At 36.8% G+C, this 18,875-nt stretch overlaps 1 protein-coding gene across 1 annotated transcript in view; it reads left to right on the top strand.

Annotated features, from left to right (window-relative positions):
• The window catches only part of WDR49 (WD repeat domain 49), a 152,515-nt gene that overhangs the window by 48,823 nt on the left and 84,817 nt on the right, over positions 1–18,875 (top strand). Inside the window, 2 exon segments of the mRNA XM_082459466.1 lie at positions 5,479–5,646; positions 7,498–7,646. Of these exon segments, the coding sequence (XP_082315592.1) occupies positions 5,479–5,646; positions 7,498–7,646 (317 nt within the window).

Here is an 18,875-nt window from a genome sequence, read left to right as displayed (position 1 = left end):
ACAGGGTTATTTTGACAGCAACATGAGGACAGAGATCAATGACAGCTTCCCTTAATGCCTTTTTTATGACTAAGGGGCAAGACAGTGGAAGAGCTGAAAGTTAGCATCGTACTGGACAGACATGATCAAATTGTCTTTTTTCCTCTCAAATATTATTGAAAAGTAATTTTAAAATATTTCTTTACCAATCCTCAAACTCACTGAGAATGTTAAAAACAACTCATATACTTTATCAGTTCATCCCATTCCCTAGCTTGATATTTTAAAAACTTTTTCATCATAACCCATTATTTCCTTTCCTCTCTTCAAGAAGGGAGGAACACATTTTTATATATCAGTTAATCTGATTTTAAGGAAATGGCTTTACTTTCACCTTTTGCTCAGGCATTTTCAGGAGCTCCGGCATTTTACAATTTAATCAGAAACGGGTTATATCTTGGTTTAGAAATAAAGTGTGAATTGTTGAGCCTCTAATATGTAACACTACAGGCCCATGAATGTCGCTTGCTAACCTCCAGGTTCAATATCTTACAGCCATACTTTAAATACCGGGGCAGAATGTACTTCTTTATATGTCTTTCTTTATAGCCTCAAAACTAAAGAAGATACTTGGATATAATGTGGAAACACATGACAAAGCAACTTTCTGGGTAGAAATACTTTATTTTGATTGTAGTGTAATGATATTATGGAATTTCCATGGACTTGAAGATATAATTATAGTGCTGTGTTGTATACTTTATGTATTATAATATTGCTTCATTAAGTCGGGTTATAATAACTCTTAGCATTTTCTGTAAACAAAGGGAATATTTTCATTGAGGTTGCTCCTGACGAGGATACTTGTCGTCAGATTTTATACTGTTGGTACTTCTAGTAAAGTAGCAGTGTTAGTGTAAAAGTGATCAGCAACCTTTATGTTCCTAAAATTAATTGCTCCCCAGTGAGGCTCAAAGAACTCAGTTTTATAAGAACTGATTACTCCTTCCTTCCTTCATTTATCTCTTTCTTTCTTTCTTTCTCTTTCTTTCTTTCTTTCTTTCTTTCTTTCTTTCTTTCTTTCTTTCTTTCTTTCTTTCTTTCTTTCTTTCAGAAGGAAAGAGTAGATGAGAAAAAGATGGAAAACAAGAGGACATAGGAATACTATGTCCTAGGGGGATAAGTAGCAATAAAAAAGTGAAGAGATCAGGAAAGACTAAAGATGAAGTGGGAGTTTGGTCTGGGATTGAGAGTCTGGGGAACAGAAATGTGGTTGGTAATAGAAAGAACTTCAGATCAGGTAATAGAAAGAACCTGGCGTACATACAGCAGTGTGGCTTAGTGAAAACTAAGGATGCAGAAGTACAAAATGGAAAGCTCACAGCCAGACAGGACTGGGCTCAATCTCATCTCCACCTCCAATTAGCCACATGCCTTTGGGTGATATGGCTTTTGGACTATTTCCTCGTCAGTAGATTTGGGATATCTGCCCACTAAAGATGACTACAGCGTGAGGGCATCTGCCATGATGATACCTGGTAATGAATGGGAGGGATTCAAAAAATTACCCGAATAATTATTATAAGTAATCCATAGATTGAGGGAGATTACATGATGGGGGATGAGCAAGAAATGTACCATCCAGGTGAATTCTGGGCAGAGTGGAGAAATAGACCAGTTTGGCCCTTAGCAGTCTTTTTGTGTTTCACGACATTTCACAATACACTGCTCAGTGAATTATTCTGTTTGCCTAGAGCTCTGTGAGCTCTCCTTTCTGAAAGTCTCCTTTGCATTATTGCAGCTCCTCCTTTTTTCCTTAGAAATTGTTTTCTGGCATTGATTTATAGAACCCTGGCATCAAAGATCGGTTAAACTCATTTACTTTAAAGAAGTAGAAACTAAAAAGAGAAGCCCAAAGTGGGGTTTTTTTTTTTTTTGTATTTTTAAAAATTAATTAATTTGGTTGTGTGGGGTCTTAGTTGCGGCAGGCGGGCTCCTTAGTTGCAGCTCACGGGCTCCTTAGTTGCGCCAAAGTGGGCATTACTGAACTCAGGTTGGGCTGCTCGCCACTTGAAAGTCAATACTTGAGAGACAAGTGATGGTAGGAATGGAAAGGCTGCTTTATTCAGGAGGCCTGCAACCTGGGGAGAAAGCGGACTTGTGTTCTAGAACCAACTCGGAAGATTCTGCTCGGCCATGAAAGGTTTTAAAGGGAAAAAGGGGGAGCAAACTCATTTAATCATTGAGGTAGGGGGTCAGATTCATCACCTTCTCCCATTGCATGCAGACTTGTGGACTGCTTGTGATCTTTCTTTAAATGCTGTCTTGTTCACACAGTTGGCTTGAGGGATTACAGAAGGGGAAGCTGGGGAAAAGATCTAGTCATCTGTTAATTACTTAGTCTTCATTTCTATTTCTTTGATGTAAGGAAAGCATCAACAGGTTAGGCAAGGCATTGTGTGATCAAAAGATTTGAAAGGTGTGCTTGGGCAGGAGGTGAGTAGAGCATGGGGGCGCCTAGTTTAAAGGTTAGTTACAATATAGCTTTGCTAAAGCGACAAGACAAAAGGGGCCTCCTGCAGAGAGCTGCTTCCTGCAAAGGGCTCTCCCCTGCAAAGAGCTGCTTACTCGGCATTGATTAACACAAAGCATATCCATCATTAGTAACAGAAACTTTAAGAATCACTTGAAAAAGCAGGTGGAGTGTTTTGCAATCCCAAATTACTTTGTAGCTGGAAATTAATTAGCTGAGTTCTTCAGATCTATCATGGTTGGGCTTCATGAGTAGAAGGGGGGAGGTTCCCCAGATCCTGATATTTTATATAAAATTTTGTGTGTGTACACATCTTTCTGGTGGAGAAGGTCTATATCTTTCATCAGATTCCCAAAGGGGCATTTGATATCCCAAATTTTAAGAACTGTGGTTTAATTCTCTAGGCTATAGAAGGATGGCAGTGCTCTAAGGAATGTATTCTAGTGTCTTGCTGCTCCAAGTGTGGTCCTAAGAGAGCATCAGCAAACACAACTGCGGATCGTTAGCAATGCAGCACCTTAGGTTTTCTGAATGAGAATCTGCATTTTAACACCGATCTCTAGGTGACAGTTGTGCATATTAAAACATGAGAAGCCCTGTTCCAGTGGTCAGGAGATCAGATCTGACTTTGTACTCTGGCTCTGCCAAACGCTAATGTCCAATCCCGACTGGATTTTTAATATTGCACATTATATAACATTAAACTACCAAACTCAGAATCAGAATGCTTGGGCTCTAGCTCTGAGTTGGACAGCAGTCAGTTGCTGACTTTGGCCAAATCTTTGAACCTGGACGGGTCTCTATTTCTTAGCCTGTAAAATGAAGGAGTAGATTCGTCTTCTTTGAGCTCTGGATTCTGGAGTTTACCTTTTGTTTCCCACACATGTGTTTTGTCACCACTTATCTCTTGAAATGCTCTCTTTTTGTCAGGGCCCACCAAATGTCTTCCAAACCCTGAAGCCCACACTGGTTTCTTTCATCTTTGAACTTCTATTATAATTTCTGTACTACTCAATTTATCCCTTTATTGTATACTAAAGTTTTCTGTAATTGTTTGATTTACATATCTTTTTTTCCAAGCTTGGGATCATCAAAGCTATGTCTATTTCTTCTCTTATTAAAGGTATCATAGCACAGGGCACATAGTAGATGCCTAATAAATCTGAAGATTGGATGCTGTGTTTTGAGAGAGGACATCTGTATGTGACACATGAATAGCCCCAATCTCCTTAGTTTTAAATTGGTCATGTTAAAACATATAAGTCCCAGTTGCTTTTAGAAGCAATCATCTTAATAGAATAAGCTCAAAGGAAAGAATGTATTGAGCTATACTTCTACCTCTCAGAATTTCCTTGCCTTTAGTAATTCGGAAATGTATGTATTCATATATATGTGTGTATATTTATACACATATGTATATACACATATCTATATAAAGCAAATTAAATTCTTTCACCAAAATAGTAAGACTATTTCCAAGGTAGTTACTAATAAGTTAGCTTGCCATTTCCAGCACAGCTAACAATACAAATACTGTGGTTCTCACTTGGAGAAAGAATTTTTAAAATAATCTTAAAATGACAGAGGACAGAAGACTCCTGTGTTAGAGAAAAAAGACTTCATTACTCCCAGCACAGCAAGCCCCATGAGTATCTGCATATTTGTGTCAGTTCCCCTTGACACCCAAGTCCCACAGAGGCAAAGCAGACAGTTGCAGACTAATGCCTGCACACGCAGTGGGTCATGTTACAGGAGAGGAACCCTGAGTTTAGAGAACCTGAATCTTCTACAGTGGGCAGGCGCATGCTATCTTTTGCTCCAGAGTTATTCTTGGTAGTAAGTTTGTCTATCATTTGCTGCAAAGGGAGAAGCGATCTTACATTCTAAGGCTGTTTTCTATGTAAACACCTTTAACAAGATAGTGTGGAAGGAAGAGCTGTCAGGGATTAGTTTCATAAGAAGTGCAGGAATGTGAGTGATCCATTGAGAATTGTATTCCAAGAGTGTTATTCTTGATTCTGTATAATAAACAGATCAGAAACATTTTCAAGAGCCGTTCTATTAAAGCAACTTTTCTTAAGCTGTACAAATTTCCAACATCCGTCTTTATGTGAGAAAGAAATTTAAGAATTTAGAATTTAAGAATTTAAGAATTTAAGAATTTAGAATTTAAGAAATTTAAGAATTTAAGAAATTTGGGCTTGAGGTCAAATCAGAAATCTTTCACCTTGGGGCACAAATCATTGTCTTAGCAAAATGCAAAAGAGAACTGCCCTCTAAACATGGAGGGCTTAGTGGTTTGAAGTTGGTGACTGAGCAGCTATGTCTTTTGGAGCCTGAGAGTCTGATAGGAATGCATAGGTCGTTCTGACAAAAGGCAGCAGGATCACTTTTGTTGCTTGGGAAGTGGGACTTTGCTGCCTGTCTAGTACTAGATAATCAGGAACAGGGGAACAGCCAATCAACCTGGGCTTCTAGCTGTGTTTGTGACTCTTGGCAGAGCATTAAGTCCAGGACACCCCACTCTGAAACATTCTAGACCAGTCAAAACATAAAAAAACCAATGGATTGGGCGTGAGCCGGACCTTGAGAGCAGCAGATGGCTGCTGAGCTCCTGTTTGCCTGCTTTAGGCCCAGGAGGAAGAACCCAGCATTTTGGCCAGATGCTTATATCTCGAGGATCCCACATGATTATTGTGATTAATATTGTTTCCTGTCATGTGTTCTAATTAAAAAAATTTTTAAGCTATCGTTGGGGTGGAGGAAAAGTCTGAATGCAGACTTTGATGTGACTTTTCACTGTAGGTACTTTGGTGAGAGAAGGGGTTAGTGAGGTGTTTTCTAAGTGTCAGGTTGCATCATCATAATCTGAGTTTAATTTTTAATTTTATCTTTTAAAACAATTCTATTTGCCTGTATCTTTTGAGAAATCGACTAAAGGTTGTTTTCCTTTCTTTTCTAATCAGTTACTTACAATGCGTCCTTAGATGCTATTATTTCCAGTACAACCAGCAATACAAACACTATGGTGCTGGCATGCAGAGAGAAATCAAAAAAGCATCTTAAAATGACATCCTTCAACATTGCCCAGGGCATTCATGCTTTTGATTACCACTCTCATCTCAATTTAATTGGTATGTAAAATAAATCATGATAACTGTGAGGGACTCATCAGTAGTCTGGGATGCATATCTGCATGCTTGGAGCCTCTTCACCATGTTGCTTTATTGCCAGAGAGACCAACTTGAGCAGCTCACATTTTATTATGTCTGATAATGATGCATTATGATGTGCAGCGTATATGAACTACATTGGGGTGACAATATGAGAAAGTTCCCCAGTGCTTTAATGAGTCTTTTTATCAGAATTGGTGGGGAATGTAAAATGACATAGAGAAAGAATGCAGTGTCTGCCTTCTGCCATCTTCCTAACATCACCAAATGCTCAACCCAAATACATCATTTTCTTATGTGCGTGCACACACACGCACACACACACTCACTCACTTACTAGAGAAATGCAAAATGTAGAATGTTTTTCAATCACCTTTCAGAATACAACTTCCAATGCTTTTTGAAAAATTTCAGATTTGTCCTTTAGCATACTAAAGGAGAGTTCTTTTTTTGATGTAAATTTTAGCTGAAGAAATAAGCGATAAAGGTTTTCAGGCATTATCTATTTAAATAAAACATTTAGATATTTTGAAAGCTGATAATTTGATATATATGATATTAGTTCAAATATTATAAAAAAGTGAGGTATTATTTTGAAAATTAATAGGGTAGTACAGAGAATGAACATACATGGCCTACAGAATGGATCATATTAACCCTCTTTCAAAAATTATCATTTATATAAAGAGTATTGATATCAGCTAAGCTGAGTCTCTAAAATTCCCAACAATCACAGCTGACAATCATGGTAAAAAGAGACCTTGACTTTGAACTCAGGAATATGCCAACATCAGACTTTCAAGGAGGATTGTAGATTTATTAGAGAAAGCTGGAGGAGTTAGTGAATTGAGTTTGGGAGAACTCAAGTATCAACCATTGCATTGATTCATTGATTATTTCAGCCCCTTTATACTGATCGCTACCTTGTACCTGGCACAGTGCTGGTATTACATATTACTTACTGTATGCAGTAACACTCAGGGTAAAATTTATCAATTGTCTTACTAATTTCATACTATGGGGTAAAGACTTGAAACAAGAGTGGGTTCACTTCCTCTTATTGCTATAACCCTTACACTGGGTATTAATCCAAATAAGGGTCTGCCATTTATGGCGATTCCGTAAATGTGAATAAGTTCAGCTCCACGGTTGGCCCTAAACAAGGGAACGACAAAGAGTGCCTGCTGAGTTTCCCCAGACCTGAAGAAGCACTGTGCTCCCAGTTTTTGATGTGCTCCCTGAATATAATCAATTTGTGTTAAAAAAAAACCAAAAAAACTATTGCCTCAATAGAGCGGGTCAAACATATATTTCTGCTGCTTATTTGCTTGCAAATACTTGATTATTTACATGACAGTGAAAATAATTGGTTTCCGTATACTTTTTCATCAATTTGGAAACTTTAAATATTGTTTTAGTTCTCTCTTACGCCTGGGATAATTTTAACGTGGTCTGCATTCCTAGGCTGTGATGGCTGTAGACGGGGAACTTGGGGACTGGGAGAAGGATTTTCTGCCCTCCGGGTTGGGCTACTGGTTGCCTCTTAATGGAACTGTCTTGTCCTTTCACCCCATGCAGACTCCTTCTCCCCTACACCCTGCATTTCAGCTATTTCCAGTGATAGCATTCATGCCCTATTAGCCTGGGCTATTGGACAATGATAAGATTTTCCTTCCTTCAAGACAAGGGTGCATTAGTGCTCAGAAGGCTTTTATCAACCTATGGTGGTACAGTATGTGATATACTCGTTTCAAAAAAAAGTAGAGTATTCATGTTGTTAAAAACATTCTTTTTCTTTCTAATTCTGATTAGCAACTGCTGGCTTTAACAATAAAGTTTGCCTTTGGAACCCCTATGTTGTCTCTAAGCCGGTTGGTGTCCTTTGGGGTCACTCAGCCAGCGTAATAGCTGTCCAATTCTTTGCTGCAAGAAAACAACTCTTCATCTTCTCCAAAGATAAAGTTAGTAACAGTGTGCATTTAATTTATTTAGTTCTGCCTTCCCAGTTCCTACCCAAATCTATCTTTGGTCCGAAATTCCTCTTAAAGCTGGTGTAGATTTTTAAAATATAGTGACTTACTACTATGTTTTTGGAAATCTGTATTTTAAAAATGATACTGATGGTAATTTAGGAATAGTCCTGGGCAACTGGACAAGGTATTTCATTAAAAAAATTTTTTTTAAGCCATGTACTCATAGATGTAATCCTTATTTTTGGGTTCTCAATAGGCCACATTTTGAGAGTTTCCAAAGTACTCACTAATCCAATAAAAATACAAAACAGAAATGGGAATGAGAAAATGTTGCTTTGCTAAGATATGGAATAGGCACAGCCAATGAACTATTGTTGCTTTTCCATTGAAGAGACTCAGTAAATTAGAAATCAAAGTTAATCTGAAGAATATCAAGTACATTAAGAACATTTCAGTTAAGTATATTAGTCCATTCTGTTTGATAATATTGGTGCACATTCTAAATATGGTGGGAAAAACATTGTACCAAAACCAGGTAGTCCCGGTTGTATCCTGATCACATTGTTTACTACTCATATCTCCCAGAAGAATTTCTTTATCTCTAATAATCTCATCATGTGGTCCTCTGTAACGCTTCTGTTTTACATAATGCCTGATATAGATCCAGTTAACGTGTGATAGATTTCAAGATACCTGGCCGTGAAGAGAAGAAGGACGGGCAATAGGCTTACTGGGGACAGCCTCTGAGACTTTTTCGGTGACTCTGACTTTTAATTCTATTCTAAAGTGATACTTGTATATGTGAAAGTTAAACAGAAAAAAATAGAAATTCGTCTTCAACTCCTTAGCCTCACCCTGTGCATGAGTCCTGCCAAACTTGCTTATTTTACTGTATTACCTATCAGAATGTAAATCTCCTCCCTTCACCTGAAACTTCACCACTCAACTGCCAATTCTAGTTGATTCTACCATCAAATATATTTATCAGCCTCACCTCTCCCTCTCAACTGCCATTGCTCTAATTCAAAATCTCATCTTCTTTTGAATTATTATCTTTCGAGTTAGCTCACCCAAAACATTGCAAGGTTGCCTAACATGTCTCCCTTCTTGCATACGGGTCTCATTCCAATCTGCCCTTCATCCTGCTAATTAAGTGGTGTCTAAGAAAAAAATCTTCAATACCTCCTCTTACCCTCATTCTAAATATCAGCTCTAAAATTCTTAAGCTTTTATATAAAGCCCTCCCCCAGTCTACCAGGCCCACCTCGCTTCTTGCTTTTCTCTTCCATTCATTTGATGCTCCGCATCACACTTTGCCTGTTTCCACCATGCTGCCTCATGGCTCTGCCACGTGCCCTTCTTTCTGCCTTCAGTTCCCTCTCCTCCATGCTCAATTGGCAAAAGCCTATTTATCCTTTAAGTTTCAGACTTTCTGGAGTCTTTCAGACAGACCTAGGTGTTTCTTTCTCTGCACTCCCATTGCACCTGTGTGTCCCTCCTTAGAGCACGTGTTCTGTTGTACTGAAATTGTAGTTAGCTTTCCTAAGTAGGGTCAGTGTCCTTTCAGCTTGTACACTTGGTGTCAGTCACAGTGCTTGGCACCTTGCAGTGTTTGTTCAGTGATTTTTTTTTTTTTTGGCTGCATTGGGTCTTCGTTGCTGCATGCGGGCTTTCTCTAGTTGCGGCAAGTGGGCTTCTCACTGCGGTGGCTTCTCTTGTGGAGCACGGGCTCTAGGCTCACGGGCTCAGTAGTTGTGGCTCACAGACTCTAGAGCACAGGCTCAGTAGTTGTGGCGCACAGGCTTAGTTGATCTGTGGCATGTGGGATCTTCCCGGACCAGGGCTCGAACCCATGTCCCCTGCATTGGCAGGCAGATTCTTAACCACTGCACCATCAGGGAAGCCCCAGTGATTATTTTTTGACAGTTTGAAGTGAATACATATTACTGTGAATCTTAAATACCAAAGAAACTCAGAATGAAAACTTTTCTGATGCCTTAGCCTTTAGTTGTTCTATTTTCTGAGATCTTTTAGCACTTTGTTCTAACTCCCATTATTGAATTTATTTTTTTAAATATTTATTTATTTGTGGGGTTTTTTTTGGCTGCCTCAGATCTTAGTTGCACGTGCAGGATCTTTCCTTGTGGTGCGTGGGCTCTTTGTTGCTGTAGTTGTGGCCTACAGGCTCAGTTGCCCCGCGGCATGTGGGAATCTTAGTTCCCTGACCAGGGATTGAACCGGCATCCCCTGCACTGCAAGACGGATTCTTAACCACTGGACCACCAGGGAAGTCCCTCATTATTGAATTTAACACAACCTGACATGTATACTTGAAGGTTGTATATGTATACTCTATCTTTCACTGTATTTTGAGTGCTTAAAGACAAAGATTATTTGTTGAATTCATTTTTGTGTTTCCCAGTATCTAGCACATATTAATGTACATTAAATACATGTTGAATAAAGCATATAAAATAGTGTAACTATCAACTAACCGACAGGATTCACGAGGTTTGGAACTCGCTTTTTGGGTTGTGCCATATACATAGTAGGTCCTCAATAAATTTTAGTTAAATGCACAAATCTTTGTCAAAGCTAAATATGAAAGAAATAACAGATATTTTATCATTATAGAATTCCCTGAAAGGTTTTATAACTTTAAAAGCAAGTGAAAAAAATGTTCTTAGAGTCAGAATTGTGTATAGCTATCATCAATGTTAAGACTACCTGGCCTCTTTCAAGTCAGTTTTATCATGCTATTTTTGCTTTGACTTTTATACCATTACATTGTAATGAAGCTTGTCATGCCGTCTTTCACATTAGTCTAAATCCATTTCACTTCGATAAATGCATAATAGTCTTAGCCTGTATGTCTTCACAACAAACCACAGGGCTTTCAGCTACCAGGTTAAGCCTTTGTTTTATTGCATAAAATTCTTTTGGATATTTTATAGGACTAGGGTTAATTTAGGGAACAGGGAAAAATGAAAGAAAGCATTCTTATTTCAAAGAGCCTTTGATTGAACCATATTTTGGTCTATGAATTGCTAAATTAAAGGATTTTCAGACCAAAGTAATTTAGTTCCAAATAATTTCCTGAGACTTACTTCAGTTCTTTTTTGGAGAACTGCTCTATTGTGCTTTCCAGTGATTATTAAACAATAAGTTTATCCCTATAACATTTGGTATAAGTAATAGTCCAATTGCATTTTGCTTTGGACTCCTAAATTGTCTCATAAGATGGCAATCACTGATGGCAAGGCCCTGCTGGGAGCCAGTAACTTGGTCATTTAGAGGAGGAATCACCATGGGAGTAAAAGGATTTTCAAAGCCTCTGGGAAATATCTCAACCAGTGAATCTGATTAGGCTTTTCTATTGCTCCTAACTCTTCTCTCCTGGGCTACTAATCCTGATTTGGCCACCAGAATCAGATCAGTTTGTAACTTAATCTTTTGTTTGAGGTTTTGATTTTTCCCAGAGTCTGGTTTCTGTATTGTGCACCCAAGGTTGGGAAGGAAAATTCAAAGACTCTTGTGCTGGTGACTAGCTCTTACCTGTGTGTCTTCCTTTCCCTTCTGCATACCCTCTCTCCTCAACTTTCCTCTATCCATCCAGAGACAAAGCCATTTTCATTTTGTTTAAATTATGCAAGTAAACAGATTAATGCTCTTCTGTAAAAATTACAAATGAGAAAGCATGTAGTACAAGAAGTGAATATCCCTTTTCTTCACTCCCCCTTCAAATCAATCCCTCTCCCAAGAAATATCTATTATTAACATGATGTGTATTGTCTTATATTTATATCACATACTTATATACTATAACATGTTATATTATAATAATATGTGGTGTTGTTATAATTTATTATTATATACTGTATACCATCCTATGTGTGTATACAAATACAAAGTAGGATTTATTATTAATTTTTATGTAAGTGGCATCACATGAGACATACTTTCCTGCAACTTGTTTTCCCTAAACAATATCTCCTGGAGATCTTTCAATGTGAGTATACATAGACCTGAATTTTTACCTGCTACATAGTAATTCATAGTATGGATGGTCATAATTTAATTATTCAATCACCTGTTGATTATAAGAGATATTGTCTCTAACCAACTGTCACACATACCCACACACATTTACACACACGTGCACACACACATCTTTAAGACCACATAAGTAATTTCTTGTGATATGTTCTTAGAGATACATTTCTAGAAGTGATGCTATTGGGTCAACAGGGATTCAATTCTTAAAGGATGGTTTAGATGCAGGAATATTGTTCCAATTGGTATACACGTCAGAGGTGTGCAAAGGTGTTTCTTTCCCCACATTCTTGTCAGTGATAGATACCACTAATGTGTTCATTCTTTTGTGAATCTAATGGACAAAAAATTAGGATGAATTTCTTCTTCAATTATTTTTTAGCCATTTATATTTCTTGTTCTTTGTGCATTATCTGATCAAGCCCTTTATCTTATCAACTGGACTCGGGAATACTATCAATAATAGTAGTTTGATAAATATATTCATTATCCTTTATTATATATGATGCAAATATTTTGTCTCTTTCAAGCATACATCTTTTAACTTTGTTTATGTGATTTTTATCATTCAAAAGTTTTAAATTTTTATGAAGTTGAGTCTAAGAAATGATTTTCTTTGTGGCTCTGGTTTTGTATCTAGCTTAGGAACATGTTCCACAATTCATATTTATAGAGGTGTTCTCCTTTAGTTTCTGCTAATACTTATTCTATTGTCGATTTTTGTTTTGCATTTAACTTTGCAGTTTATTTTTGTGTAAAATGTTTTTTTTTTCCTACAAATGGACATCCAAGATTCTTTTTGAATAATTTCTTTTGAAAACTTTGTCTCCCTCACTGGTTTGAAGTTCCACTGTTATCATTTGAATTTCCAGGTATACATGAATTTGTTTCTGGATGCTTTATTCTTTCCATTAGTCTATTTGCCTTTTCCTACATAAATACACCACTGTTTTAACCAGCATAGCTTTATTGTATGTTTTGATATCTGGTAGAGAAATTCCTACTTCTGTGGGGTTTTTTTGTTTTTTGGGTTTTTTTAATTTTAACAATCCTCTGGCATCTTATCCTTCTAAGTAAATGTTAGGATCAGTATTCATATTTCATGAAAAACAGTATTAATTTTTGGATTAGATTTACATTGAATTTGATAGGTGACATCTTTAAAATATTGAGGAAGCACACCCTGTATTTATCCATTTATTCATTTTTTAAAATACCTTTCAGAAAAATTGTACACAAATTTCCCATTCCTTGTTGAGGTTTTTCCTCCACGTTTCAGGTGGCATCTTATCATATTCTTGACTTTTATGGGAGTGTTTATAATGGGATGTGCCCACTTTCTATATAACCTATACATTTAGTTTTAAAATTTAACAATTTTTTTCTAAAACATTTTTTAACTGCCTGGTAATTTTGTATGCTCTTTTGTTGTTTGCTCATTTGGGGGATTTTGACTTTTAGCTCTTTAATTTCATATTAATTACTGCATTTTCTTATCAAATAATTCTAATACCTGGAGTCTTTGGAGATCCAACTTAGATATTTACTATTCTGATGATTCTTCCTCATGGTGAATTGTTCCTTATTGATTCTTTCTATGTTTGGTTATCTTTTATTGTTACCTCATTTTTTGCTGTTGCTAAACTATAGGCATTCTGAGGAATGAAATTGAAAATGCTTTCCTCCAGAGAAGATTTGTGTTTGTTTCTGCAGAATGGAAATGAGGAAAACTACTGTCCTGAGGCTACTGCATTTTCCTTTTTTGTTGTCCTTTTAATTGAACAGTCTTGCCTCAGTGCCTCCGACTCACTGCTGGTCCAAGTCTTAGGCTCCTGGTTATAGTTTTTAATTTTTTATTTTTTATACAGCAGGTTCTTATTAGTTATCTGTTTTATACATATCAGTGTATACATGTCAATCCCAATCTCCAAATTCATCCCACCACCACCACCACCACCCCCCACCCTGCTTTCCCCCCTTGGTGTCCATACGTTTGTTCTCTACATCTGTGTCTCTATTTCTGCCCTGCAAACTGGTTCATCTGTACCATTTTTCTAGATTCCACATATATGCATTAATATACGATATTTGTTTTTCTCTTTCTGACTTACTTCACTCTGTACTAAAGTCTCTAGGTCCATCCATGTCTCTACAAGTGACCCAATTTCATTGCTTTTTAATGGGCGAGTAATATTTCATTGTATATATGTACCACAACTTCTTAATCCATTCGTCTGTCCATGGACATTTAGGTTGCTTCCATGACCTAGCTATTGTAAATAGTGCTGCAATGAACATTGGGGTGCATGTTTCTTTTTGAATTATGGTTTTCTCTGGGTATATGCCCAGTAGTGGGATTGCTGGGTCATATGGTAATTCTAATTTTAGTTTTTTAAGGAACCTCCATACTGTCCTCCATAGTGGTTGTATCAATTTACATTCCCACCAACAGTGCAAGAGGGTTCCCTTTTCTTCACACCCTCGCCAGCATTTATTGTTTGTAGATTTTCTTATGATGCCCATTCTAACCGGTGTGAGGTGATTCCTCATTGTAGTTTTGATTTGCATTTCTCTAATAATTAGTGATGTTGAGCATCCTTTCATGTGTTTGTTGGCAATCTGTATATCTTCTTTGGAGAAATGTTTATTTAGGTCTTCTGCCCATTTTTAGATTGGGTTGTTTGTTTTTTTTAATATTGAGCTGCATGAGCTGTTTATATGTTTTGGAGATTAATCCTTTGTTGATTCATTTGCAAATATCTTCTCCCATTCTGAGGGTTGTCTTTTGGTCTTGTTTATAGTTTCCTTTGCTGTGCAAAAGCTTTTAAGTTTCATTAGGTCCCATTTGTTTATTTTTGTTTTTATTTCCATTTCTCAAGGAGGTGGCTCAAAAAGGATCTTGCTGTGATTTATGTCATAGAGTGTTCTGCCGATGTTTTCCTCTAAGAGTTTTATAGTGTCTGGGCTTACATTTAGGTCTTTAATCGATTTTGAGTTTATTTTTGTGTATGGTGTTAAGGAGTGTTCTAATTACATTCTTTTACATGTAGCTGTCCAGTTTTCTCAGCACCACTTACTGAAGAGGCTGTCTTTGCTCCATTGTATATCCTTGCCTCCTTTATCAAACATAAGGTGACCATATGTGCATGGGTTTATCTCTTGGCTTTCTATCCTGTTCCATTGATCTATATTTCTGTTTTTGTGCCAGTACCATATTGTCTTGATTACTGTAGCTTTGTAGTATCGTTTGAAGTCAGGGAGTCTGATTCCTCCAGCTCTGTTCTTCTGTCCCTCAAGACTGCTTTGGCTATTTGGGGTCTTTTATGTTTCCATACAAATTGTTAAATTTTTTGTTCTAGTTATGTGAAAAATGCCATTGGTAGTTTGATAGGGATTGCATTGAATCTGTAGATTGCCTTGGGCAGTATAGTCATTTTCACAATGTTGATTCTTCCAATCCAAGAACATGGTATAATTCTCCACCTGTTTGTATCATCTTTAATTTCTTTCATCAGTGTCTTATAGTTTTCTGATTACAGGTCTTTTACCTCCTAAGGTAGGTTTATTCCTAGGTATTTTATTCTTTTTGTTGCAATGGTGAATTGGAGTGTTTCCTTAATTTCTCTTTGTGATCTTTCGTTGTTAGTGTATAGGAATGCCAGCGATTTCTGTGCATTAATTTTGTATCCTGCAACTTTACCAATTCATTGATTAGCTCTAGTCGTTTTCTGGTGGCATCTTTAGGATTATCTATGTATAGCATCATGTCATCTGCAAATAGTGACAGTTTTAATTCTTCATTTCCAATTTGTATTCCTTTTATTTCTTTTTCTTCTCTGATTGTCATAGCTAGGACTTCCAAAACTATGTTGAATAATAGTGGCGAGAGTGGACATCCTTGTCTTGTTCCTGATCTTAGAGGAAATGCTTTCAGATTTTCACCATTGAGAATGATGTTTGCTGTGGGTTTTGTCGTATATGGCCTTTATTATGTTAAGGTAGGTTCCCTCTATGCCCACTTTCTGGAGAGTTTTTTTCCTAAATGGGTGTTGAATTTTGTCAAAAGCTTTTTGTGCATCTATTGAGATGATCATTTGGTTTTTATTCTTCAATTTGTTACTATCGTGTATCACATTGATTGATTTGCATATATTGAAGAATCCTTGCATCCCTGGGATAAATCCCACTTGATCATGGTGTGTGAAACTTTCAATGTGTTGTTGGAGTTTATTTGCTAGTATTTTGTTGAGAATTTTTGCATTTATATTCATCACTGATATTGGTCTGTAATTTTCTTTTTTTGTAGTATCTTTGGTTTTTACATCAGGGTGATGGTGGCCTCATAGAATGTGTTTGGCAGTGTTCCTTCCTCTGCAATTTTTTGGAAGAGTTTGAGAAGGATGGGTGTTAGCTCTTCTCTAAATGTTTGATAGAATTCACCTGTGAAGCCATCTGGTCCTGGACTTTTGTTTGTTGGAAGATTTTTAATCACAGTTTCAATTTCATTACTTGTGATTGGTCTGTTCATATTTTCTATTTCTTCCTGGTTCAGTCTTGGAAGGTTATACCTTTCTAAAAATTTGTCCATTTCTTCCAGGTTGTCCATTTTATTGGCATAGAGTTGCTTGTAGTAGTCTCTTAGGAGGCTTTGTATTTCTGCGGTGTCTGTTGTAACTTCTCCTTTCTCATTTCTAATTTCCTTGATTTGAGTCCTCTCCCTCTTTTTCTTGATGAGTCTGGCTAATGGCTTATCAATTTTGTTTATCTTCTCAAAGAACCAGCTTTTAGTTTTATTGATCTTTGCTATTGTTTTCTTTGTTTCTATTTCATTTATTTCTGCTCTGATCTTTATGATTCTTTCCTTCTACTAACTTTGGGTTTTGTTTGTTCTTCTTTCTCTAGTTCCTTTAGGTGTAAGGTTAGATTGTTTATGTGAGATTTTTCTTGTTTCATGAGGTAGGCTTGTATAGCTATAAACTTCCCTCTTAGAACTGCTTTTGCTGCATCTCATAGGTTTTGGATCATCGTGTTTTCGTCGTCATTTGTCTCTAGGTATTTTTGGATTTCCTCTTTGATTTCTTCAGTTATCTCTTGGTAATTTAGTAACGTATTGTTTAGCCTCCATGTGTTTGTGTTTTTTATGTTTTTTTTTGCCTGTAATTGATTTCTAATCTCATAGCATTGTGGTCAGAACAGATGCTTGATGTGATTTCAATTTTCTTAAATTTACTGTGCCTTGATTTGTGACCCAAGATGTGATCTATCCTGTAGAATGTTCCATGTGCACTTGAGAAGGAAGTGTAATCTGCTGTTTTCAGATGGAATGTCCTATAAATATCAATTAAATGTATCTGGTCTATTGTGTCATTTAAAGCTTGTGTTTCTTTATTAATTTTCTGTCTGAATGATCTGTCCATTGGTGTAAGTGAGGTGTTAAATTCCCCCACTATTATTGTGTTACTGTCGATTTCCTCTTTTATAGCTCTTAGCATTTGCCTTATTTATTGAGGTGCTCCTCTGTTGGATGCATATATATTTATAATTGTTATATGTTCTTCTTGGATTGATCCCTTGATCATTATGTTGTGTCCTTCCTTGTGTCTTATAACATTCTTTATTTTAAAATCTATTTTATCTGATATGAGTATTGCTACTCCGGCTTTCTTTTGATTTCCATTTGTATGGAATATCTTTTTCCATCCCCTCATTTTCAGACTGTATGTGTCCCTCGGTCTGAAGTGGGTCTCTTGTAGACAGTATATATATAGGTCTTCTTTTTGTATCCATTCAGCGAGCCTATGTCTTATGGTTGGAGCATTTAATCCATTCACATTTAAGGTAATTATCGATATGTATGTTCCTATGACCATTTTCTTAATTGTTTTAGGTTTGTTTTTGTAGGTCCTTTTCTTCTCTTGTATTTCCCACTTAGAGAAGTTCCCTTAGCATTTGTTGTAGAGCTGGTTTGGTGGTGCTGAATTCTCTTAGCTTTTGCTTGTCTGTAAAACTTTTGATTTCTCCGTTGGATGTGAATGAGATCCTTGCCGGGTAGAGTAACCTTGGTTGTAGGTTCTTCCCTTTCATCACTTTAAATATATCATGCCACTCCCTTCTAACTTGTAGAGTTTCTGCTGAGAAATCAGCTGTTAACCTTATGTGAGTTCCTTTTTATGTTATTTGTTGTTTTTCCCTTGTTGCTTTTCATAATTTTTCTTTGTCTTTAATTTTTGTCAATTTGATTACTATGTGTCTCGATGTGTTTCTCCTTGGGTTTGTCCTGCCTGGGACTCTCTGTACTTCCTGGAGTTGGGTGGCTATTTCATTTCCTATGTTAGGGAAGTTTTTGACTATAATCTCTTCAAATATTTTCTCAGGTCCTTTCTCTCTCTCTTCTCCTTCTGGGACCCCTATAATGCTAATGTTGGTGCATTTAATGTTGTCCCAGAGGTCTTTTAGGCTGTCTTCATTTCTTTTCATTCTTTTTCTTTATTCTGTTCCATGGCAGTGAATTCCACCATTCTGTCTTCTGTGTTACTTATCCATTCTCCTGCCTCAGTTATTCTGCTTTTGAATCCATCTAGTGTATTTTTCATTTCAATTATTGCATTGTTCATCTGTGTTTGTTTGTTTTTTAATTCTTCTAAGTGTTTGTTCTTTAATTCTTCTAGGTCTTTGTTAAACATTTCTTGCATCTTCTCGATCTTTGCATCCATTCTTTTTCTGAGGTCTTTGATCATCTTTACTATCATTATTCTGAATTCTTTTTTGGAAGTTTCCCTATCTTCACTTCATTTAGTTGTTTTTCTGAGGTTTTATCTTTTTCCTTCATCTGGTACATAGTCCTCTGCCTTTTCATTTTGTCTGTCTTTCTGTGAATGTGGTTTTTGTTCCACAGGCTGCAGGATTGTAGTTCTTCTTGCTTCTGCTGTCTGCCCTCCCTCCTGATTATAGTCTACTCATTTATGCCTACTGTTCACTGTCTCCTTGTGAAGTTTGCTTCTTTTTTCCTCCTTCTTCTTTTGGACCTGTGGAGATTGTCTCAATCCCTGAAGGTCCAGCAAGGCAGCAGAAATTATGTTTTATTCAGAGTTGTTTTTCTTTAAAGCAGGAAGACCGCCTACAAAAAGCTAGTCTGGAATGATACTTGAACCAGGATTCCCTTGT

The sequence above is a fragment of the Balaenoptera physalus genome (assembly GCF_965194825.1).
Source record: "Balaenoptera physalus genome assembly, chromosome: 4".
Lineage (NCBI taxonomy): Eukaryota > Metazoa > Chordata > Mammalia > Artiodactyla > Balaenopteridae > Balaenoptera > Balaenoptera physalus.
Note: the sequence above shows the minus strand (reverse complement) of the source record. Positions and strands in the feature narration are given on the sequence as shown.